The sequence below is a fragment of the Sus scrofa genome, chromosome 8, assembly GCF_054392235.1.
Source record: "Sus scrofa isolate SSC_HxYL_T2T_F1_AM1 chromosome 8, Sscrofa_HxYL_maternal_Yorkshire_Landrace_v2.0, whole genome shotgun sequence".
NCBI lineage: Eukaryota > Metazoa > Chordata > Mammalia > Artiodactyla > Suidae > Sus > Sus scrofa.
Genome location: NC_139390.1, coordinates 78,842,366 through 78,868,089, shown reverse-complemented (window position 1 = coordinate 78,868,089; position 25,724 = coordinate 78,842,366). Strand labels below are relative to the sequence as shown.

At 48.0% G+C, this 25,724-nt stretch overlaps 1 protein-coding gene and 1 long non-coding RNA gene across 10 annotated transcripts in view; one reads left to right on the top strand and one right to left on the bottom strand.

Moving 5' to 3' along the window:
• Positions 1–237: 237 nt before the first annotated feature.
• SHROOM3 (shroom family member 3) overlaps positions 238–25,724 on the bottom strand; it is a 349,594-nt gene continuing 324,107 nt past the window's right edge. For 6 of the 9 annotated variants that reach the window (XM_084972580.1, XM_003482418.5, XM_084972584.1 and 3 more), the window contains 5 exons: positions 23,082–23,882; positions 21,052–21,561; positions 17,172–17,322; positions 4,914–5,186; positions 238–1,679 (listed from right to left, as the gene is read on the bottom strand). In XM_084972580.1, coding sequence (XP_084828706.1) covers positions 1,311–1,679; positions 4,914–5,186; positions 17,172–17,322; positions 21,052–21,561; positions 23,082–23,882 — 2,104 coding nt within the window. In that variant the 3' untranslated portion in view covers positions 238–1,310. The remainder of the gene's footprint in view (positions 1,680–4,913; positions 5,187–17,171; positions 17,323–21,051; positions 21,562–23,081; positions 23,883–25,724) is intronic. The other 3 variants (XM_084972581.1, XM_084972587.1, XM_084972588.1) reach the window with 1 other exon arrangement.
• Positions 6,104–9,673, top strand: LOC146400881 (uncharacterized). Its single transcript, XR_014812767.1, has 2 exons — positions 6,104–7,979; positions 8,311–9,673. It is a non-coding gene; the product is annotated as an uncharacterized LOC146400881 (long non-coding RNA).

Genomic DNA, 25,724 nt, shown 5'->3' with positions numbered 1-25,724 from the left:
AGGAATGCAGGATCCAAGACTCGTCTGCAATCTACACCAAAACTCACAGCAAAACTGGATCCTTAACCCACTGAGCAAGGCCGGGGATCGAACCCACATTCTCAGGGATACTAGTCGGATTTGTTTCCACTGTGCCACAACAGAAACACCCTTCTGGTCTATTTTAATAGACTTAAAGCATGTGCCTGACTACCCTCTAAGGTGTTCTTACTGAAGTATAATTGTGCAAAATCATTCTGCAGATATTAAGGAGGGAGTCTTTAATAAAAGTGTGGTTAAGTTTGACAGTTTGGGAAAAGAAACTTTGAAAAGCATCCATAAAACAGCCTGATAATGTATCTCACTGCAGAAGCCAGTGTCAGGTCAAATCTCATACAGTAGGACACATGAGTTCCGTTTCAAATGGACTTGGGTCCTGGCCTCCTCCCCTTGTCAAGAGGTTGGAGAGTTGTCCTTGTGAATAAAATTCAGCTTTCTCTCCACCCCCGTGATAGTGACAGGAACCCCTCGAAATGACGTGGTAACCACGGTGCATGACGCCTTCTTCCTGGGAAGGCGGTTGTTGCAGGAGGAAGGCGGTGAGTCGGGCAGCGGTGGCAGCAGGGCCTCCCCCACACTCGGCTGAACACAAGGGCTACTCAGTCTGTATTTACGGAAAAAAAAGTCCCCACACGTAATGTGACTGTCTTTGGAATTCTTCATTTCATTTAGGGTCTCACAAAACAGCTCAAACGTAACCTTGTCTACATCCAACACAAGAGGGAGGAGCAAATAAATGGTTAGCACACTGACAATGATCTTTTTTCATTGTTAAAAATATAAATAACAGTGTTCAAGGTTTGACAGTTTTCCCCTCCGTGTGTGTTTCTCTGTAAGGCTTTATGCCGCAGGCCCTTCAGGAATAAGAACCAGTACCTGTCATCCGCAAGCAAGGAGGGCCACTGTGCCTAGATTCCTGAGGGGGACACACACTGACCCACGTTGCCTCAGCCTGTGAACAACTAAACCATCAATCACCCTCCAGCCAGGTCTCATGGTTGCCCTGATTTCTTCCTCCTACGAAATAACAATAGAAAGGGGGTGAGTTCTCAGCAGCATTCAGGCTCTCAGAAGATCAATCATGAAGGCGAGAAGGAAAGGACAGGCTTTTTCCTGGAGAGAATTTTTTCCTTTTGTCCAGAAACCGCCCCCACCCCCACCCCCCAAATAACCCATCCAGTGTAAAGGGTGGCTTGGACTGAGACATTTTTCAGGTTACACAGTGTGGAGAGAGACAGGGTGACGTGTTGGTTTGGGTTCCGGCAAAGAGGTTAAAGTGGAGAGGTCACTGCTGGGAAGAGACCGCTGACAGCACATCCCGCCAGAGCGGTCACGTCGCCGGCGAGGTCTGGGGGCAGTGCCAGGGCCCCCGCCTTGGGAACAAAATCCGAGGGAAGACTCTCCAGCAGACACTTGACCTGCTCCTGGCCCAGCTTGATCTTGTCGTCCAGCTTCCGCTGCTCGATGAGGAGGGTGGACTTCATCTTCACAAAGTGCTGGTAGTCCTGGAGCTGCTCCTCAGAGAGGTAATTGGCCAGGATGTCCAACACCACGCGCTCCCTTCGATCCAGGTTCTCCTTGAGCTCCCGGGCGTCCTCGTGCTGGCCAGCCAGGACCTTCCTCTTCTCGTTGAGAGAGCTCTGCCGGGGCGAGACAGGCAGGTCAGCCAAGGGCCAGAGGAAGGGGGAAAGAGCCCAACTGCCTGCAGAGCGACCTTTTATGGGACCGGGAGGCAACTTAAGATCCTATTTCGATTGTCACTCCAAAGTAAGGAGACTCGGTTTTTTTGAAAATCAGGTTATTACCCTGAGGATGCATATATAGAGGTCGCTCACGTGTCACGTGACAGCTTTGATTTGAGGGAGATGATGTTAAATTGGCTGGGGTAATGGCTTTACTTTAGGCTTCTAGACTTAAAAGGATGATCCAGGATGCCACTTAAAGTGGTCCAGGTCACAGAGACACAAAGGAGAGTGGTTGTTGCCAGGACGTGGGCAGAGCAGAGAACGGAGGGGAGTTGCTTGTTTTGATAGGTTTAGCGTTTTAGTTTCATAAGATGAAAAAGTTCTGTAAATATATACTTAGCGCTACTGAACTAAGCACTACTGAACTGTACCTAAAAATGGTTAAGATGGGAAATTTTATGTTATATGTAGTCTACCACCATAAAAACAGTGAAGGGAAAAAAAGTCAGTTATCAGGGTACCTTGAGTATTTGCAAGTATTTACATTTATAGTGGTTCCCAAAGTGTAGCCCAGCAACATCGCCTGGGAATTTGTTAGAAATGCAAAAGTTGGAGTTCCCGTCATGGCTCAGTGGTTAATGAATCTGACTAGGAACCATGAGGTTGTGGGTTCGATCCCTGGCCTTGCTCAGTGGGTTAAGGATCCAGTGTTGCCGTGAGCTGTGGTGTAGGTCACTGCGTTTCAGTGGCGTGGTGTAGGCCGGCAGCTGTAGCTCCTACTGGAGCCCTAACCTGGGAACCTCCACAGGCTGTGGGAGCGGCTCAAGAAAAGGTGGAAAAAAAAAAAAAAAAAAAAAAAAGAAAGAAATGCAAAAGTTCTAGCCCTCTTCTACCTACAGAATCCAAAGCTCTGGAGGCAGGGCCCAGAGATCTGGAATTGAATAAACCTTCCAGGTGATTCGTTTGCAGCTGAAGGCTGAGAACAAGTGCCCTAATCCGTAATCAACAATGGGAACATCTCTGAAAAAAAAATGTTTTCATTTTCAAGCCTCTAAATCCAACATGAGAGAAATTCATTTTAACAATGATGGCAATTTCATATTCTGAGAGTTTCTTATACAGACCTAATGGTAAGGGAGCATATTATCTTTAGGGCCAATTTACTAGATGAAAACCTTTAATGTGGCTTTTGACCCAATATGCTGATCGATCTATCTATATGTATGTGTGTGTATAGTTATATATTATTAGCATCATTACAAATTTTTTTTTCATTTTAAAATTTTAAACAATTTTATATTTAACCAGATTCTTCAGGCCAAAGTGAGAATCTTTTTTTTTTTTTTTTTTTTTTTTTTTTTGTCTTTTTGCTATTTCTTCGGGCCGCTCCTGCGGCATATGGAGGGTCCCAGGCTAGGGGTCGAATCGGAGCTGTAGCCACCGGCCTACGCCAGAGCCACAGCAACACGGGATCTGAGCCACGTCTGCAACCTACACCACAGCTCACGGCAACGCCGGATCGTTAACCCACTGAGCAAGGGCAGGGACCGAACCTGCAACCTCATGGTTCCTAGTCGGATTCGTTAACCACTGCGCCACGATGGGAACTCCCCAAAGTGAGAATCTTTAAAGTGGAAATTAATCAAGAAATCAGATTATTTAAATATATACCTCACTATAAATTAGCTTATGTGGGGTTATAAAAGGCTCATGTGTCTTTGCTCTAACTCCCCTTAAACTAGCCTGTTAGATCTTCCATTTTCCTAGAGGAAGAGTACAAAGTTAAAGGTTTATCTTACACATAGCTCCATTTTCATAGACTTCCTTCCCTTAAGCAGAAAAACTCATCTTAAAAAGAACCCTTTAGGGGCTGAATTTGCATGAAGACATCTTTTAAAATACTGTAGAGAAATACGTTAAAAAGTAAGAACCTCCTCGTCATCTTTAAAAAAATGATGAACTATTTTAAGCATCAGCATTGCATTGAGAGCAGTAGAATATCTGTATACCCATCACTAACAGTGCTAAATCTTAGCATGAACATTTTTCATATTTCAGATTAAAAACAAGAGAGGAGTTCCCATCATGGCTCAGTGGTTAGCAAATCCAACTAAGAACCATGAGGTTGTGGGTTCAATCCCTGGCCTTGCTCAGTGGGTTGGGGATCTGGTGTTGCCGTGAGCTGTGGTGTAGGTCGCAGATGCGGCTCAGATCCCCCATTGCTGTGGCTCTGGCGTAGGCTGGCGGCTACAGCTCTGATTGGACCCCTATCCTGGGAACCTCCATATGCCGCGGGAGTGGCCCAAGAAGTGGCAAAAAGACAAAAACACCAAAACAAACAAACAAACAAAAGTAAGAGATTCAGTTGAAGCCTTGTATATTCAGTTGATATACTTCCCCTAATTCCCTTCCCCATCCCCTGCCCCTCCCATTGGTAACTCTGATCCTCAGTTTGGCATTGACCATTTATTCTCCTTTCCTCATTCTCATGTATACTTTTAGTTTCTTTTTTTTCTTAGGGCCACACCCATAGCATACAGAAGTTCCCAGGCTAGGGGTCCAATGGGAGATATAGCTGCCCTGCCTATGCTACAGACACAGCAACACGGGATCTGAGCTGTGTCCGCAACCTACGCCACAGCTCACGGCAACACTGGATCCTTAACCCACTGAGTGAGGCCAGGGATCAAACCTGCATCTTCATGAATACTAGAAGAGTTCTTAACCTGCTGAGCCACAACAGGAAGTCCCGCCCCTCTCTCTTTTAATGTCAACCCTCATCATGCTTTTTACCTTTCCTTTTTTTTTTTGGCTGCAGCATGCAGCAACTTAATGTGGGATCTCACTTCCCAGACCAAGGACTGAACCCAGGCTGCAGTGGTGAAAAGTGTGGAATCCAAACCACTAGACCACTGGGGAACTCCCACCTTTTCTTTTTCTGGGTAGGACGGAAGGAAAGAGACTCTGGCACCACGTTTTTACTTCCCTAAGCACTGCCCAGGCAGAAGTACCAGCATGGCATCTTGGCATGGAAGATGCCATCACCCCTGTTCCCTGCTCATCTGCCCACTGGACTGTCCCTGCCCAGAGATGGTCATCTTCTCGGGAAGGGCTCCTGTCGAATCAGACTTCTCTGTGCGCATGGGCGCAGAGGGACGAGCTGTTGAATGGAACCACGAGGCCACCTACCCTTTCCTCGTCACTGGCGTCTTGGCCAAGGCCGCTGAGGACGTTCTCCACGCGGGCCAGGCGCCCCGAGAGGGACAGCAGCAGGTTCACCACCTTGTCCAGGTCCCCGATGAACATCTTGTACTTGTCAATCTCGTTGGGCTTGCAGAGCTCACTGATCCAGGCCTCCACCTCTTCCCCCAGGGCGTTATTGAGCTTGATGTCCATCAGCAGGCTGCCCTTCGCCTCCTGCAGGGTCTCCAGCTTGTGGGTGAGGCTTCCGATCAGCTCCGCCTGTGACGAGAGAGGAGCGACAGAGCGCGATCAGTGGAAGGAAGCAGCATCTCTCCTCCCAGCCGCGCCTTCCTGCCTTTGCTTGGAGGCTCTGGTAAAGGGCCCCCTGCTCTGTAGGGACTGCCCCCTCCCACCCCCTCCCCCAGCGTTTCCTTTCCCTGAAATGTCTACAAATGCCTTTCTCTGAACCTGCCCAGTCTTCACAGGCCAACACTCAGTACACATGGCCTGGGAATGTTTTCCAAGTGTGTCGTGCTGGGCGTAGCCCTGCCTTCCCAACTGGTTTGCTAACTACTCACTTTGACAAGTCTTTCTGAGCCATGTTCTCATGTGATGCTCACAACAATACCACAGGTAGGCAGGGTAACTATTCTTGTTTTACGAACAGAGAAGCCAAGAGTCAGGGACCTGCCCACGATCACAGAGCTGAGTTGACTATTAATCACTGATACCATCTGTACAGCCATTACTGTGAGCCAGACACTGTGCGAGGAAAGTCTAGGGACCATCTCCCTCAGCCTCCCCCACAGTTTTGTAGTAGATACTCCTCTGTCCCCAGAGAGCACAAGGTGAGGATGACACATGACCACTGGGTGGGGCTGAACACGGGTCGGCTTGACTCCAGGGCCACCCTTGGACCATCACTGTACATAGTCACACCGACACTGTCACCAGAATCCAGTCCCTTGTTCTGGCCACGGCTCCCACTGCCTCCAGTTACCAGAGCTGTGTGATCTGCCATCTTACTTACAAATTTCTATATAGACAACAAATGCACAAATATCCAATACATTTAACTGAAGAATGAAGTGAAGGTCTTAGTGGTTTCACGTTGGACTTCGTTTATAGGAACTGTCTACTGCTACTTTGCTGCAAAAGAAAATGACTCCAGGCTTTCTATTTTTTAGTCTTTTTTTGTGTGTTTTTAGGGCTGCACCTGCGGCATATAGAGGCTCCCAGGCTAGGGGTTTAATCAGAGCTGTTGCTGCCAGCCTACACCACAGCCACAGCAACACCAGATCCGAGTCGTGTCTTCGACCTACACCACAGCTCACAGCAACGCTGGATCCTTAACCCACTGAGCAAGGCCAGGGATCGAACCCGAAACCTCATGGTTCCTAGTCGGATTCATTTCCGCTGTGCCACAACGGGAAATCCTCCATGGCTTTTTAAATTAGTCTTTCATTTTTCTCTTTGCCCGAGGTGGCAAGATGGAAAAAGAACATTTTCCCCCCTTTGGTTAATAACCTATTTCTTTAGCACTAAAAAGGTTCCAGCTCAACATTTATATATATGTGTATATATATACATAAAACTGAGCTGTCTGTTGGAAACTTTGTAAAAAAGGGTCACAGTTTCTGTGTTAGTGTAAGTCTTCATTTTAAAGGAAGAGAAAAAAAATATTTTTGACTAACAGAATTGAAGGGTACTGAGGACTCTGTGTACCATTTCTTCAGCATGAGCACCAGAGAATACAAGAATCACAATGATATAGGAGAACATCAATTTCTTCCCAATCTGCCTGTCTGGGAGCTGGACCCCAGAGGTACTTCAGTCTAATTGAGGTTCATAATGTCCTCAACATGTCCCAGTTTTGGCTCTGGCTTCTCAACCCACCCAATCCCAGAGACTGAAGCTGTCTCACCTGTGGCAGCGACTCGCCATGGCTTTCTTTTCTTGTTTTTCTGTTTTTTTTTTTTTTTTTTTTGGTCTTTTTAGGGCCATACCCATGGCTTATGGAGGTTCCCAGGCTAGGGGTTGCATCAGAGCTGCAGCTGCCAGCCTACACCATAGCTCATGGTAATGCCGGATCCTTAACCAAGTAAGCAAGGCCAGGGACTAACCCTTTGTGTCCTCATGGATCCTAGTCAGGTTCATTATCGCTGAGCCATGATGGGAACTCCTCGACATGGCTTTCAACAGGCAGTTTAGTTAAGACAAAGTAGATACAAATGATGCTTTTATAGTGGGAAGAAAAATGTACAGTGTGTATCACTCCCCTAAGGAAGAGTCTGAGCCAGAAACATGCAGGTGGGAGAGAATATTGCTTAATGTTGTTTAATTTTCCTTATATTCCCCTGGAAAACTCTTCTTTTTCTGAAAAACCGTGCTGGCTGGCAACTATGGTATTTGCAAGATAACCTGTGGGAGACCTCCAGCAAAATGGCCAGCGGGGCTGTCGCTCTTGCACCGTGCTCTCTGCTCCTACGAAGGGAGTGGCAAGGTTACTGGAATGGAGAGCAGGAGGGACCATAAACGCTGCTGCTGTCACATCTCCCAACATCCCTGCTGGACAGGGTTACGACAAGTCAAATGGCACCATTCCCGTCTTTCAGGCGGATAGTGAGAAAGACTGACATCTATGAGACGTTGGCCCAGGAGGTGGAGCTTGCATTTCCCAGGCTTGCCACTCTCGATGTTAACCAGACGGTACTTACTGATAGAAAACCAGGTTTACCGAATCCGGAGAGCACCAACATTAACTGAGCATCATCATTCTTATCACTTCAACCTCAGGGAAAGGCCACCTGCTTATTCAAATGTTTTGGGAGCCATTTCAACCTCACATCTTGAAAAGGATATTTTCTGGAAAAGGCTTTTAAAAAACCAGTGTGGAAAGAAAAGGGAAGAGCCTCATGTTTTCCGTTATTCCTATGAATATGACTTCCTGTGAAACCAATGTTGTCATTTATGTCATTTCTGGAAGGGACCCAAAGGACTTTTATCAACGATGAAATCGAGATGACTTTTACAATGCTCAAGGCTTTCAGCAGCTGGCATCTTAAGGGACAGGTATGATGATTTTTAGTTCACAAATGAGCAGGAACCAGTAAAGCGAAGGCTCTCTTCCCCACGTGGGGACGAGTGGGGAAGACAGGAGAACCCTTCCCCCGAGTTCCTGCTGAATGTGGCTCACTCGTTTTGCAGGCTCCTTCTATCTAAGTAGGGCCCACCACATCCTTGACCTGTCCACATTATGGCTTTAATTGAAGGGGACAGGTCAGCAGCGCTGTAGGGGCAGCCACCAAGTGAGCATGGTTCAATTGGTAAGGACAAAGAAGCTGACAGCGCTCCGCAGCCACGAGGCTCAGAGTCCAGCCCCCTCTCTGTCTTTCCCCTGCAGACCCTGTTTGGTTTTCAAAGCCATCAATGCTGGCAGAACTGCAAGCTTATGTGTACGGGAGCTGACGTGTCCTCCGGGCTTCATGGGACAAGGAAGAACAGAGATGAATAGGAGTGATACATGGAGGCTGATGTGGGAAGACCCAATACGCATGACGTGGAGTTCTGATTTCTGAAGGCTGCTGGCTGGGCTGTAATGTGACACCTCACAGCCCGCCCACACCTGCTGACACCAGTGTTACTGAGCAATCCATCAGTCACTCCTGGCCCAGAGGCTGCACATTTGGATGGTATTTAAAATTTTAATTTCACCAACCCTTGGAAGTATTAGAGATTTGAATTTTATTTTACTCACTTCCTTTTTAGTTGCATTCACGGCATGTGGAAGTTCCCAGGCCAGGGACAGAACCTGAGCTGCAGCTGCAACAATGCTGGATCCTTAACCCACTGTGCAGGGTTGGGGATTGAACCCACGCAGGCAACACCAGCTCCCTAACCTACTGCGGCACAACAGGAACTCCTACTTTTTAAAATATGGTTAAAAGGGATTTGAGTAACTGAAGGAAACAAGGGAAAGTTGGCAGTACTAGATAGCCATTTCTCCGCTTGGCAGATCTCTTAAAAAATTGCCAACCCATACCCATAGCATTCAGTGGGGGAGAGAGAAGTGTTTTGATTCTTTTTTTAAAAAAACAATTCACCAGTCTCTCAGGAGCTAATGAATTTGCAAAATCATTGACATTTTTCCATTTCTCTTCTGGCATAAACTGTTTCTAAGAGCTCTATTTCTAAGGGCTCTTTTGGTAAACATAGTTTAACAGACCCTCCCACCCACCCACCTTACCACCTGTAGGCAGAAATCTTGCTGGGCCCTGCCCACCTCCTCGCTGCTCTAGCACCAGCTCGAACCCTGGTCCAGAAGTCAGGAGACCCAGCTTTCACTGAAAGCTCACCATCAGGCCAGTCACTTGACCTTCGGTGTGCTGTCCCCACGCACACCAAGAGCACTCTAATGCCTGCCTAAAACGAAGAGTAACGTTGGGTGTCTGAGCTCTTTCCCCGGGGCCAGGCATTTCTTAAGTGTTTTCCCATTCAATTACTACTCGCAACCACCCGATGAGATGGGTGCTGTTATCACCCCCCTTTTACTGATGAGGAAAGTGAGGCGGATAGAGGTTATTTCCCTTGCCCAAGCTCAGGCCGCTAGAAGGTGGCAGCCCCAAGCTGAAATCCAGGTCCTTTGGCTGCAGGGTTCAGGCTTTTCATTGCTATGTTAAAAGAGCTCAGAGGAATGTTGTGGGGTTCAGATAAAATAAAGCAGGTGTGGGGTCTTGGGAAAATATAAAAGTATGAGACACATGCAAGCCGTCACTGTTTTGTGCTGTCATTAAGATGAGGCAACAACCTGAAGCACGCACACCAGTCGCTTGGGTAGAGGCCAGCGGGGGAGCATGCCCCCCTACCCCCAACAACACGGCTTCCCCTTCTGCTCTGACAGGGATGCCACTAACATCACTACATACACACAGCTGGCCTCTAGTGCTGGCCTGTCTTCACCTACATGAGGAACTTGGGGCTCCTAGCCGCGTGGCCAGGGTTTGGGGAGGAGCGAAATTCAGGCTCCTGGGGTGAAACCAGGACTAGGGAAGGCCCTCAATAGGAGGATCCAGGCTGCAGCATGAGACTGTCTTCTGCCCTGAGCCACCACGTCCCATGCTGTGCAACCTCATCCAAGCAGGTCATGGGGACCCGACGGCCACGTCTGATGGCCTCCAGCACATTCCCTGTCCAGACAGGCTCTTTACCACTTCCTCGCGGGAAGGCTCCTGAGCAGGAGGTTGTCAGGTTTGCTTAGCCTGGTGTCTGGGTAACAGGGATGAGGACTCTTTCCTTCTCTTTGCATTCAGCCACCATCCTCCTCCTCCCTCCCCGGATGACCTCTCATTTTCCCTGTTCCTACAGGACAGTCCCCTTCAGCTCTGGCTCACCTCTCTCGTCTGCTCCATGTCTAATCTGCTCTTAGGTTCTATTTTACATCCCTTTTTAAAACATGTAAACCCATCTGTTCCTGGCTGCTCCTGCAGACTTGCCGGGGCGGCTGCAACCCCCTCCAGCACTCCCTCTTCCCTGTCTGACTGCACACACAGACACCTTCTGAAAGGCAGGTCACTTGCCCTGCGGATAAACGCAGGGAGGAGGACTGATGGCCAGAGGCAGGAGCCCACCGCGGCCGCCCCCACTCACTGCAGTGAGCATCCTGGCCGCAGAGGGCTCTGTGAAGTTACCAGTTGCATGCATCGGGGATGGGGCCGAGCTGGCAGTGTGACCCAAACAGGGTGAGCTTTCTATTTCCTCCCCCTTTTATGCTCCAGCTCTGTCTGGCCGGGAAATAGCCAGGGCTGAACCACGCGGGGCACGTGGCAGCAGAAACACTGTCAGGAGCCAGGACTAAACGCTGAGCCATAAAGCGGGCAGGGCAGGGCGGTCCCACTTCTGCCCCTTCCTTCTCTTTCTCCCTCCATCTCTCCCACACCTGCCCCCAAGGCAACTCTCCTTGCAGAGCTGCCCAGCACAGTGGTGACACAGGCATTTAAAGAGAAAACCCCTCTTCCTGTTCAGAGGAACTGAGGAAAAGGACCTCAGGGGTCTGCTGACAGCGAGGGGACTGCTGACCATTCTTTTATGAGAGCATCTCAGCCATACAGGACAGCACAGCTGTGCAGGCTGCAGTGACACCGAGAGAACTTTGTCCAGAAGCCCAGGAAAAGGGTGGGGGGATACTGGACAGGAGAGAGCAGGAAAAGAAGCCCCCCTAACTCTATGCGCGCACTGCCTTAGGTCCTGGCTCACCCTCAAACTGTACATGTGGGGGACCGACCTCAGGCAGAACCGCAAAGGCTTTGAGAACTGAACTCAACCCTGTCCCAGACTCACCCCCGTAAGGTGCCTGTGTGAGACAGACACATGCAATGTAGAATGCAGCAAAGGCTCTGAAAACCAAATTGACCCTGGTACCAACACCCACAGGTGGGACAGAACTTGTAGCCTAAACCTAACTAGGTTGACTGCCTGCTAAAGCCAAACAATAAGTCTACATTCTTCAGAAGATTTTAACAGAACCCAGAGTCTCATAATACTCGAAATGTTCAGATTACAATGTTACCTGACATGAAGAGAACCAGTAAAACACAAGCAACTCAGAGCTATCTCAGCCTGAGATAACCCCAACGTTGGGACCATCAAAGCCTTTAAAAGAGCTTTTGTCAGATCCGTCTCCTAGAGTAATGACAAAACAAAAATAAACAAATTGAACTTAATTAAACTTAAGTTTCTGCACAGCAAAGGAAACCCTAAACAAAATGAAAAGACAACCCACATGAATGGGAGAAAATATTTGCAAATGAATCAACTGACAAGGGATTAATCTCCAAAATTTAAACACCTTCTGTAGCTCAATACCAAAAAAAACAAACAACCCCATCAAAAAATGGGCAGAAGATCTAAACAGACAATTCTCCAAAGAAGACATACAGATGGCCACAAAACACATGAAAAGATGTTCACCATCACTCATTGCTAGATAAATGCAAATCAAAACCACTATGAGATGCCACCTTACACCGGCCAGAATGGCCCTCATCAAAAAGTCTACAAACAATAAATGCTGGAGAGGGTATGGAGAAAAAGGAACCCTAGTACACTGTTGGTGGCAATGTAAATTGGTGCAACCACTGTGGAAAACAGTATGGAGATGCCTCAGAAAACTAAACATAGAACTACCATTTGATCCAGCAATCCCACTCCTGGGCATCTATCCAGAGAAAACCATGACTCGCAAAGACACATGTACTCCGATGTTCATTGCAGCACTCTTTTCAATAACAAAGACATGGAAACAACCTAAATGTCCATCAACAGAGGAGTAGACAAAGAAGATGTGGTACATATACACAGTGGAATATTGCTCAGCCATTAAAAGGAATGAAATAATGGCATTTTTAGCAACATGGATGGACCCAGAAATTACATGCTAAGTTAGTCAAACAGTGAGACACCAACATCATATGCTCTCACTTACATGTGGAATCTAAAAAAAGGACCCAATGAACTTCTCTGCAGAAGAGATACTGACTCACAGACTTTGAAAAATTTATGGTTTCCAAATGAGAAGGGTTGGGGGGGTGGAGGGATGTGCTGGGGGTTTGGGATGGAAATGCTATAAAATTGGGTTATGGAGAGTGTTGTACAACTATAAACGTAATAAAATTCATTGAGTAAATTAAAAAAAAATCATGTATTGACCAAATGAAAAAAACAAAACAAAACAGCTTTTATAACCATGCTCCACAGTAAAAGTAAAGACTCTGGAAATGAATGGACACCACAAAAAACTGAGTGGAAATTCTAGAAGTGAAAAATATATTTGATACTAAAAAAAAAAAAAAAAAATCACTGGCAGAATGGAGGCAGCAAAGTCACTAAAACTGAAGATAGATTAATAGAAATGATCCAACAGAATAAACTGACAAAAAACTTTAAAAACTGAACAAAGTTTCAGAGACTTGCAGGGGAGTAACAAAAGGCCTAACATCTGTGTCACTGGAGAGAAAGGTAAGAGAAAGAGATTAGTGCATAAGAAAGGATTTGAAGACATAATGGCTAAACACTTCTTCAATTTGGTGAAAGACAAAAATTTACAAAATCAAGAAGCTCAGCGAACTCCAGCAGGATAAACCTAAAAAAATCAGGCCCATATATATCATAACCAAACTGCTGAAAATCAAAGATAAAAAAATTTGAAAGCAGCAAGACAAGACATTGCCTATAGGAGGAACAAGTATTTATTTATTTTTATTTTTTTGCTTAATTTTATTTTTTTTTAGGGCTACACCTTCAGCACATGGACGTTCCCAGGCCAGGGGTCTAATCAGAACTGCAGCTGCCGGCCTAGACCACAGCCACAGCGACAGCAACACCAGATCTGGGCCTTTTCTGCGACCTACACCACAGCTCATGGCAATGCCAGATCCTTAACCCACTGAGTGAGGCCAGGGATTGAACCTGCATCCTCATGGTTCCTAGTCAGATTCATTTCTGCTGCGCCACAACAGGAACTCCAAGGAACGAGTACTTAAAGAGCTGTGCATTTCTCATCAGAGACCATGGAAGCGAGAAATGGGTCATTTTTTAAAGTTGAAAGAAAAAGAAGAGTCATATTCAGAATTCCATATCCAGTGAAGATTCTGTAGGAATGACAGAATACAGACATTCCTAGACTAAGGAAAACTACAAGAATTTGTCACCAGCAGACAGATGCTAAAAAAAAAAAAAAAAAAAGAATGCTAAAGGATGTTTTTCAGGCTGAAAGGAAGACTGACCAAAGGGAAACTTGGAACTTTAAGAATGAAGCAAGAGCAACAGAAACGGGCAGCTGGGAACCATCCGGGTCACTGATGATCTCTTGGGCAAAGCCAGTTCTGAGAAACAGCAGATTCTTTCTGCCTTTTGAAATATTCCACTAAGTCTCCAAGCCAAGCCTTCAGAATAAGGAATCATGGGATCTAGTTAAGCAGATTTTTGCCTAATAGATATGGCAGGGGTTAGCCAAAGAAGTGAAGGCTCTCATTATTCAACTGTCTTTAGACTTTATATATGTCAGAAGTTCAGATGGTTTTATATTTTCACTAATACTTCTAGTTACTTGGGATATTATAATTCATCATCTAGGATATAGAAATAGAATACATATGAAAGTAGAATTGATTTTTAAAATGCTAGTTTCAAGGTTTTTTTTTTGTTTGTTTGTTTTTTGTCTTTTTGCCTTTTTTGCCTTTTCTGCGGCATATGGAGGTTCCCAGGCTAGGGGTCGAATTGGAGCTGTAGCCACCGGCCTACGCCAGAGCCACAGCAACTCGGGATCTGAGCCATGTCTGTGACCTACACCACAGCTCATGGCAACACCAGATCCTTAACCTACTGAGCGAGGCCAGGGATCGAACCTGCAACCTCATGGTTCTTAGTCAGATTCGTTAACCACTGAGCCATGACGGAAACTCCTAGTTTCAGGTTTTAAATTGTTAACAAATCGGGACTCTGGTTTCCATTGTTAGTGATTTTCATGCCTAGAAATGCATCTTAGGTTATTAATAACTTTAATATATTAGGCAACAAATGATTACATTGCAGAAGTTGGTGGAAGACTACATTCTTGCCTCAGAATGACCTAGACCAAGCGTCATGTTGTAACACCATCCTTAGAAAAGCTTCTTGTACATCAAGAAAACAACGCCATGCTGCACATATTAACAGATGCTTCAGCGACATTAACTAAAAACTGACATATTTTCTCTGTTTCCAGATTGGATATGTAACTCGGAGTGACGCACACATTCTATTCCACATTTAGGAACTTGCAGTTCATTAAAACAAAAAAGTCTCACAGGGTTCTCCACTGCCACACCGTCAAATCCAAACGCTAGCATTGCACACAAAGCCCCTCGGGACCTCCAGGACCTTCTGCCCCCATGGATCGTCCCGGCCGCATCTCCTGCCATTCATGGCTCTTCTTTGTTATTCCCTAAATTTGGTAATTTCTAATGGAATTACCAGCCTTTTTATTTTACATTCCCAAATACCAAAGCCTCCTGGAATGAGCCTTCTTCAACCCACATGCACTCCCCATGGTTTTTTCATACCTTCGCCTGCATACCTCCAATGCCCCTCTCATCTCCTGATTCATGCTGATTACTCCATGTAACATGTGACAAGCAAGGCACCAGAGCAGTTTTGTGTAAATGAATAAAGCAATAGATAAAAAGAACCACATCTGGAACTAAGAAATGCTCAACAGGGAGTTCCCGTCGTGGCTCAGTGGTTAACGAATCCGACTAGGAACCATGAGGTTGTGGGTTTGATCCCTGGCCTCGCTCAGTGGGTTAGGGATCTGGCGTTGCCGTGAGCTGTGGTGTAGGTCTCAGATGTGGCTCGGATCCCAAGTTGCTGTGTCTTTGGCTTAGGCCGGTGGCTACAGCTAGGATTCGAACCCTAGCCTGGGAACTTCCATATGCCGCAGGAGCCGCCCTAGAAAAGGCAAAAAGACAAAAAAGACAAAAAAAAAGAAAAGAAAAAGAAATGCTCAACAAATGGCACCTAATGGTATTTCCTTTGAGGACCAATCCTCTATTCCTTCATGCTCTCAGCCTAAGAACACTTCTGGCCACACACTCCTCAGAGTGAGAGGGAGAGCAAGGTGATGAAAAAGCAGTAAAGTAAAGATGGGGACAGGGTGACCTGCCACACCACTCCTGTAGCACAGGGTATGTCTACGTGCAAAAACAGCGCAACAAAAGCCCCACGAAATGTTCGGTGAAAGAAATCATGGCAACTTGGTACTTAGAGTGGTGTTTTTATAGCTCCTGGGTTTTGGAGATAATATAGTCACCTCCAGCAAGGTGGTTTTCTTCCCAATCCCACTGTACCTGGGCAAAGCCAGAGCTGGGAGCACCCAGGTAACTATAGCAGCTGCACCACACAGCACGTCAGCCATGCGCTGGTGGAAGACAGAAGAGTGCCACTGACAGGTGCTGCTTAGCTCCCCAAACCCTCCTGGCCCACTGCTCCTCGCAACCATGGTCTCATTCAAACACTTAAACAAGAGAGCTTAGGACTCTTGTTAGAGAGGAAATGAGACAGGATCACGTAAGAAAGTTTCTCCTGGAATTGATACCACTGAGAAGCACTTACGTTCCAGGCTCAGCATAAGGCACGCTCTAACAAAAGTCCTTTTCTTTTCTTTTTTCTTTTTTGTCTTTTTGCCTTTTCTAGGGCTGCTCCCACGGCATATGGAGGTTTCCAGGCTAGGGGTCCAATCAGAGCTGTAGCCACCAGCCTAGCAACATGGGATCCGAGCCACATCTGAGACCTACACCACAGCTCACGGCAATGCCGGATCCTTAACCCACTGAGCAAGGCCAGGGATCAAACCCACAACCTCATGGTTCCTAGTCAGATTCGTTAACCACTGCACCACGACGGGAACTCCCCCAAAAGTCCTTTTCAAAAAGCAGCAGGCCCGAGCTGTGTGAGAGCCGTAAGCTTGGCTTCTGGGGCTGGAAGGGGAGCAGATGGGCAAAAACTTTCTCCCCTGCAGGCACAGGCCGGGCTTAGAAGCATCTCCATTGTGCTTAAAATGCTCTACATGCAAAGTTCTGTAGGAGCAGCACATGCTAACGACTAAATTCCAACACTGTGCTTTCAAGCTGTTCACTGGGGTGTGGCAAAGAGAGGTGGGGAACCTGGTGTCACACTTCCTTGCCTCAGAAGTGTCTTTTAACATCAGTGTCTCCTTCCTTAAAGTTTCTAGATCTTCTAGTATTCCTTGACAATGAAACAGGAAATGAAAATTGTACAAACCACTGGCATTGGCTGGTCACCGCTCGGAACAGTGTTGGGGTCCCTGTGTGACACCAGGAACAGGGGACCTGGGTTCTCGTCCCAGCTACGTGACTTATAGGAAATACCTTCATGCCTCTAACCGTCACTTTTTTTTTTTTTGGCTGCTTCTGCAGCAGGTGGAAGTTGCCAGGCCGGGGATCGAACCCGTGCCAGAGTTGTGACTTGACGGCTGCGGTGACACCACCAGATCCTTAGCTGCTAGGCCTGCAGGGAACACCTCACCTTTACTTTTGTCATTCATAAAAAACAAAAAACCACAGGAGAGCTGTGAGGCAATTGCTCCTGGTGCCTTGCAAATCGGGAATGTCCTGGTCAGCGGGGTTGGTCCCCTCCGGCTGTAAGGGGCTGGGAACCCTGCAGGACCGTGACTGGCTTTCTAGGGGGAGCAGAACCCCATTCTCTCTTTACCTTCTTTTCGTTGACATCTGCCTGCTCCTCTTCCTCATTCACCTCTTCTGGCATATCTTTGATTTTGTTCAGAAGCTCAGCCTTGGGAGCAGATACACTGTAGTAGGCAGGACAGCTGACCAACACGCCCACCGCGTCCTTGTCTTCACTCCTGGGCCAGAAGGAACAAAGAGTACAGCCACACACAGCACATAAAAGAGGCTTCATTTCACCACATGTCTGTCCATTCAGAAATGTGTAAAAACATCCTATTCAATATCTTCCTAGAAGTTCGAGGGAAAATGAATTTTTTTTTTTTTTTTTTTTTTTTTGGTCTCTTTAGGGCCACACCTGTGGCATATGGAGGTTCCCAGGCTAGGGGTTGAATCAGAGCTACAGCTGCTGGCCTACACCGCAGCCACAGCAATGTGGGATCTGGGCCATGTCTGGGACCGACACCATAGCTCACGGCCAGGCTGGATCCTTCACTCACTGAGTGAAGCCAGGGATCGAACCTGCGTCCTTATAGATGCTAGTCAGATTCATTTCCCCTGAGCCACGACAGGAACTCCTGAAAATGAATATTTATTAGTGACTGATGACTATGTCTGGGGCTCTTGAAGCCAGCATACTTTGGATGGAAAACCACCAGGGCAGTAAGGGGAGGCTAGCGGAGTCAGGACTGTGGATGTGCTGGATGACCCTTCACCTCTCTTCGTGTTTGTCCTTTTGTGATACACAGCAGAATGATATTCCCTGTTTCACAGAAAGGCAACAGGGAGCCATGACTTAGTTGATGTGAAAGTATTTTTAAGGTGCTGTACAAACCTCAGGTTTTAGGTCAACTATTTCCTACTCATCCACGTTACCCAAAATTGCTCCGATGCCCACTGTAATTGCTGCTTGCACACTTACCAATTTTCCTTCTTCTCTGAGCCGGAGGCTCTGTGTAACCCTGCGAGATCTGGACTTGCTGGCCAACAGTGAACCAATGCAAGATGTAAAATCTACCCCCTGATGACACAACAGGGGCAGGGCTTCAAGACTGGAGAAATTGGGAATCTGATAACTGGTGTTCTTTGTGTTGCTATAATCAGACTGCTTTTTGGACGATATCATCAGGGCATAATAGGTTCTTTTGGAGAGGTAATCTTGTGACTTTTTTTTTCTTATTTTTTTTTTTTATTACAGTTGACTTCCATTGTTCTGTCAATTTCCATTATTTAACATCTAGACTGTCATTTTACTACGGAACAAAGAATCACCAAAGTCATTTTTACTAGTTTCCTGCTAAATGGGGTTATTCCTCTAAACAATATAGTTGGAATTCCTGTTGTGGCGCAGTGATTAATGAATCCGACTAGAAACCATGAGGTTGCGGGTTCAATCCCTGGCCTTGTTCAGTGGGTTAAGGATCCGGCGTTGCCGTGAGCTGTAGTGTAGGTTGCAGACGCGGCTCGGATCCTGAGTTGCTGTGGCTGTGGCTTTGGCTGGCGTAGGCCGGCGGCTACAGCTCCATTTAGACCCCTAGCCTAGGAACCTCCATATACCACAGGAAGCGGCCCTAGAAAAGGCAAAAAGACAAAAAAACAAAAACAATATAGTTACCTTAATCCAGTTAATTGAAAAAATGGGGAGAAGGTCTGATACATGTCTTCTCCCCAGATAGATTCATCACCTTACAAATGAGCTTCTTGGCCACTGATTAAGTAAACCTCACGGCGGCTCTTGCCAGTCTCAGGCACAACAGGACAACACTCCCTTTTACCAGAAGGTGGCACAGGTCATCCTTCTGAAAGTTCTCAGGAAGCTCTCAGTACTACAGAAGCTACATGGCCACTTCACTTCTAAACTTTGAAGTTCTCAATGCTAATGCTAGGAAATACTTTTCTTTTCTTTTCTTTCTTTCTTTTTTTTTTTTCTTCTGTCTTTTTGCCTTTTGAGGGCTGCTCCTGTGGCATATGGAGGTTCCCAGGCTAGGGGTCTAATCGGAGCTGTAGCCACCAGCCTACGCCAGAGCCACAGCAACTCGGGATCCAAGCCGCGTCTGTGACCTACACCACAGCTCACGGCAATGCCGGATCCTGAACCCACTGAGCAAGGCCAGGGATGGAACCTGCAACCTCATGGTTGGTTCCTAGTCGGATTCGTTAACCACTGAGCCACGATGGGAACTCCAGGAAATGCTTTTCTAAGGGTGTACCTCTACATTGCTTTACAGTAACAGGTACTGTAATAGGTACGGTATAGGTACTACAGGATGTACCTATGGTGCATGGTCAAGGACAACCACTTATAGTAACTGCCTGGCATGTCCACGGAAAACTCATTTGTGGATGCCCAGCGAACTGCTTTGCACGTTGTAGGTGCTCAGGAAATGTTTGCTAAACACATGACCCTGGATAAGTCACTTCTCCTAAATTACTCTCTTTCTGCCAAATCTGAAAAAGGAGGGGTTGGACAAGGTGACTGCTGAGGCCCTGTATCAGGAGGGCCTCTGATAACATCGGAAAAACTGTAAGTGCCACACAGTTCTCTTCTTGCTCCCCTCCCCTGCTACTCAAAACATAGGGTTCCTGGAAGCAGTTTAGTTAGGATCAGTTGGAAATTTCTAAAATGCAAGCCCAAATGTAGGTGAAATGCTCTGATTTTATTTAATCTGGAAGCCACCGACTGGAGCTCCAGTCTATTGATCCATATAGCTTTCTTTGAAAATTTAAAAGAAAATTAAAAAAAATGTTTCCTCTAGTGGTCCCTTAAGGACATCAAACATGCAAGAAAATATTGCAATAACCTAGGAGAAATCAAAAGAAGGAAAAAGAGTGGGGGAGGGGTGGACTAGGGGTTTGGGATTGGCACATGTGCACTGAGATGTAGGGAATGACTGGCCAATGGAAACCTGCTGCACAGCACAGGGAACTCTACCCAATATTCTGGGATAATCTCCATGGGAAAAGAATCTAAAAAAGAATGGATGTGTGTACATGTATAACTGAATCACTTTGTTGTCCCAGCAGAAATGATCTCAGCTGTATCAACTGTTAATCAACTGTATCTCAATAAAACTTTAAAAAATGAAAAAAGAAAGGAAAAACAGACTGCTCCTAGTCCTCTCACTGGCCATGGACGAGCTCCAGGACACATGTCATGGGGCAGGGAACCCGCTGCTCAAGGAGCTTCCAGCAGGAGGCCTAAGGCTGAACAAAACCACCAGTGCAGTCCTATTCAGATCTCCTTTGATTTTCAGGACTTGAGCAGATGTCAAACCTACCTTTTCAAAGGCGGGGTAGGTCAATCTGTTTCTCCAAGCTCTCACCCTGTTCAGAAAACCATCTTCCCCTGGGCCAGGCTGGGGGAAGGGCCTCTCAAGCACCCTATCTGCCTCTCCTGCCTCAGCACTGCCCCCCTGTGGAGCGCTCTGTAAGAGCAGCCCGGGCAGAAAGGGCAACTGCACCTGAGCAGAGATAGGGGCGCTAAACACAGAGAGCACCCAGATGCTGTCACTCACATGTGGTATGATTTCGGTTGGGCATGTTCTTAATGTCTCTGTGTGCCAGTTGCTTCATTTGTAAAATGGAGTTAAAACTGGTAGCTATCTCAGAAGGTTCTTGTGAAGATTAAATGAGATAATGTTTATACAGAGGAATTAACACAATGCTTGACACACACAGAACATGAACGTAGAAATTAACAGCAGTTCTTATTATATTGTTATTTTTGGTGTTGGGCAAATAACTCAAGGTAGGTCAGAGCCATTCCCCTAAGGCTGAGGTGAAATGTCACTCTGGGGTCAGGATCTTTGGAAGCAGGAAAACCTCAGCTGAGTGGTTCTAGGCTTATCATCACCCACGTGGAAGGAGTTCAGTTTTAAGTCTCTTTAGGGACATGAGCAGAGACTTACCTCTTGGCTATGCATCCTGGGAAGCTGACAGTTCTCTGCATGGCTTTCCTCTTCATGCTGTTTTCCTTCAGCAAATCTACATCTGGGGGGAACAAACCTTCCATCAGGTCCATGGTTGTCTTCATTTTGGAGTCTGGATCTAAAATGTCTGCCAGAGATTTGTCTTGGTGGACAATTTCCTTGGCCAGAGCCTCTGTTCTGATGTCTTCGGAGGTCTTCTGAGGACCAGAGTTGACATTCTTTTCTAAATCTTGAGTCCCACTGACTGGGTCGTGCATGAGGCTTTGGGGCTGGATGGGAGGTGACTGCCCTGGGCTTGGCTGCTTGCAAAGAGACCCCGGGGGTTGGGCCAGGGCACTCGTGGGGGTGGGCGGGTTGGTCTCGTTAGCCTCTGAACTCTTGATAGAAGGTTGGGATCTGGACGCCAGTATCTGACTATCAGTCAAATGGGCTGGAGCAGGCATGGGCCTTTCCTCGGCAACGGTCACCTTGGCAAGCTTGCTGGAGCTGCTAGGGATATTAAAAAAGGGGGTGGCAAGAGGAGAGTCAGCAGAAGGGAAGACGGGGAAACACCTGCATACTGGGGCTGTAGCTGCCCACACATCAGGAGTTTCTGGGCTGTCATTCCCCACAAACTTCAGGGGTCAAAGGGATCTTCAACCACGCCCACCAGCTGGTCATAGGGAGGTTGTGTAACTTTGTAAGGGGGATGGATCTAGTAGGAATTCAGTTTTGGCGAGTGCTGCTGTCAGATTCCAGAGCTTTATGAAAGTGAAGGGTAGTGGTGGTGTATCAAGGAAGTTCCCACAAAGTCCTATCAGGCAGTGCATTTTTAGTGCCGTACTAGGGAATATGTGTCGGGAAGGCTTCTTCCCCATCCTCCTGGTTCCAAGAAGAGGTCTTCCCTAAACACTACTAGCCTTTAGCCTTACTCTTTATTCCTTTCTGTGGACAGGGAGTGACTCTGGATAGAGAGGCTGACCACAGTCCATTCCTAGTCCAGCCTCCTCCTTTAGAGAATAAGGCTGCTTCTTGCATGTTTGTGTATCTAGCACAGATGACTGTTTATTTCTATTTATTTATTTATTTAGTCTTTTTTAGGGCCCCACCTGGGACATAAGGAAGTTTCCAGGCAAGGGATCTAATTGGAGCTGTAACTGCTGGCCTATGCCAGAGCCAGATCTGAGCTGCGTCTGCAACCTACATCACAGCTCAAGGCAACGCCAGATCCTTAACTCACGGAGCGAGGCTAGGGATCGAACCTGCGTCCTTACAGATGCTAGTCAGATTCGTTTCCACTGAGCCACACCAGGAACTCCAAACAACCCTGTTTAGGAGTTCCCATCGTGGCGCAGTGGTTAACGGATCCGACTAGGAACCATGAGGTTGAGGGTTCGATTCCTGGCTTTGCTCAGTGGGTGATCTGGCGTTGCCGTGAGCTGTGGTGTAGGTTGCAGACGCGGCTTGGATCCCGAGTTGCTGTGGCTCTGGCGCAGGCCGGTGGCTACAGCTCCGTTTAGACCCCTAGCCTGGGAACCTCTGTATGCCATAGGAGTGGCCCTAGAAAAGGCAAAAAGACCAAGAAAAAACAGAAAACAAAAAACAAAACCCTGTTTCATTTGGGGCTTGGTATCAGAAGGCCCATTTATCCTCAGAAGCCATATTCTCACTATCAGCTCCCTCAGTAATAAAAGTGGCATTTTTGTTTTCTGTACGCCTTCTTCTTTTGCCTTATTTCTTGACTGATTCAGAACTCAGGGAAGAGAGATGCTGTTTATTTGGACCCTTTGAACTGCCATGTCCACAAAAGTGAACTTCTCCTCTTGGGTCCTGGCTTCTGTTTCCCCTAGTTTCACTCCTTGGTGCTCAAGGACAACTGGCATAACAACCGCCAAGGTCAACAAATGAAACAGCGGTGCCAGCTTCAGGAGCTGGGCTGGCATAAAAACCCTCCACCGGGCTCTTGGGTAGGTGGTGGGCAGAGGCGCTGCGGGGAAGCCTGGGGGATGGGAGTCTCTTCCTGCTCTCACCTGGCCTGGGGCTCCTGGCAGCCCTCACTGTCCTGCGGTGGCGGTGGCGGTGCCGGGCACACGTGGGGAGGGGGCGGGGGGAAGAGGTCCAGGGCCAGGTCCCTGCTGGGGGTCAGGATCCGGGCCGGGGCCTCCCTGCTGGGCAGCGCTTCGTGGGCAGGGCTGGCTGTGGATGTGGGGCACCGCTCCCTCACAAACACATCGTCGTCGTCGTCCTCCCGAGGCGGCGGAGAGGCCAGCAGGGCCGACTCGGAAATCCGCAGGGAGATCCTGCCCGGAGCGCCCGCGGCCCAGGGTGGCGTGTCTGGGTCTGAAGTGCTGCTGGAAGCGGGCAGGTCGTGCGGCCTGGGGGAGCGCTGGGGGCCCTCGGGGAGGCTGTCCTCCCAGCTGGCAGCGAGGGGCAGCTTCAGCCAGGCCTGCGAGGCCTGCCTCCTCGCCCCCTCCTCCAGCCCGCGCTCGGGGCTGGGAGGCCCGGCCGGGCTGTGGCTGCGGCTTCTGGGGGTCCCGGCTGGGGTCGGGGGCTGAAAGCAGTAGCTCGAGGGGCCAGGGGCAGGCGGGGCGGGGCCGAGCGGGGTCACGGGCACCGCGCCGGCGTCTGGGAGAGGTCCTTGCGCTCCGGTGGGCAGCGGCCGGGGGCAAGGCGTTCTGCTGGGCTGTCTCGGAGGCTCCAGGGGTCCAGGACCCCCGCCAGGGACAGAGGCACCACCACCTGCTTTGCAGCCCGAACCCCCCCAACGAGGGTTGGGATGGTGTTGGAGCGACAGCATCTCTTCACGGCCTCTTTCGGAACAAGTGAAGGGCCTGCAGCAGATACAGACAGGAGGGTTAGCTCTGCAGAAAAGCGCAAACACTGAGCCCAAGGTGCGTAACTCAGAGCAGAAAAGCATTTGCGGGAGAGAGGGACCCCGGAGAAGCTGCACACTGTCTTCCCCCTGGCTGCTCATACAAAGAACAAGCTTAAATGAAATACCAGGTGGGCATAAACTCCTACAGCAAAATGTCACAGGGCAAGCCTGGGTCACAAGCATTTCCTATTATTAACCCTCTCTCAGGGCCCACCTGCGTGGACAAACACCACCCCCCCTCCCGCTTTTAAGGAGAGGCTCCAGGATATAAAAGGCTAAAACTAGCAAGGGCATTTCTTCAGCTTCTTTTAGGACTAGTTTGGGAACCAGCTCCTGACTCGGGAAAAGAATGCTGCCTCGGAGTTCCCATCATGGCGCAGTGGTTAAAGAATCCGACTAGGAACCATGAGGTTGCGGGTTCCGTCCCTGGCCTTGCTCAGTGGGTTAAGGATCCGGCATTGCCGTGAGCTGTGGTGTAGGTTGCAGACACAGCTCGGATCCTGAGTTGCTGTGGCTCTAGTATAGGCCAGCGGCTACAGCTCAGATTTGACCCCTAGCCTGGGAACCTCCATATGCTGCGGGAAGCGGCCCTAGAAAAAGGAAAAAAAAAAAAAAAAAAAAAAAAAGAATGTTTCCTCATTCTCTCTAGGTGCCACTCTCATGGGGGAGGGGGGGACAGTCTGTTCAGAAAACATGTGTGTGGGCTGCTGCCACCAAAGGTTTTATTTACAATTTTCTCTTCCTCTCCCAGTGTTTCCATTTCTTAAAATGGAACGTAGGAAGAAAAGGGAGTCTCACCTAAGGAGCTAATAAGCAGTTACCGCTGAAGAAAGAGATGAACAATAATGGGCAAACAGGTGCATGGTGATTTAAAAAGTGGTCCTCTAGGCTTCAAGGAAAAACCCAACAATTTCTGATACTTTTGGTATTGTGTTCAAAAGGAGGCCAAAGCAAGACACATGTCTGCAGCACTGCCTGCCTGCCAGGCAAGAGTGAATGTGAGGATAAAAAAAGTCTCCAGCAGGAGTTCCCGTCGTGGCGCGGTGGTTGACGAATCCAACTAGGAACCATGAGGTTGTGGGTTCGGTCCCTGGCCTTGCTTAGTGGGTTAAGGATCCGGCGTTGCCATGAGCTGTGGTGTAGGTTGAAGACATGGCTCAGATCCTGAGTTGATGTGGCTCTGGTGTAGGCCAGTGGCTACAGCTCCGATTCGACCACTAGCCTGGGAACCTCCATATGCCTCGGGAGCGGCTCAAGGAAAGGCAAAAAGACAAAAAAAAAAAAAAGTCTCCAGCAAACCATCATAATATGCAAATCCCCATTTGTAGCTCTCTGACTAGTGAATCTGGCGGGCAGATGGCACTTTTTGTTTGATAGACCCACTCAGTCCCTAGAAGGAGCCCCAGCACAGGCCTGCCACAAAATCATCTACATGCCAGGAGAGGGTAAGACAGCAAACAGAGGAAAAAGGCCATGAAGCAACAAATTAGCTCTTCTTGTGCCATTCTTTTTTCTTTACTCTAAATGCCGACGACTGAGCAAGGGGCCCAGGCATTTCCCACTCGGATGCAAACCTTCCCCTCCCATTGCAGATCCTTTTCATTTAGAGGCAGTTTCTTTACCAGGAACCGAATATCCAAGGGTGCTATTCTGTCCTTCCTGGCGGTAACTAAATGGAAACCCAGCGGCAGGAGATTTGCCCGGGCTGCTCTTTATTCCCGTGTCTTGTTCATTTTGGTACCCCCAGATCGGGACAAGAGGTACCGTCTCAGTAAATGTCTGCTGAACAAATGATTTC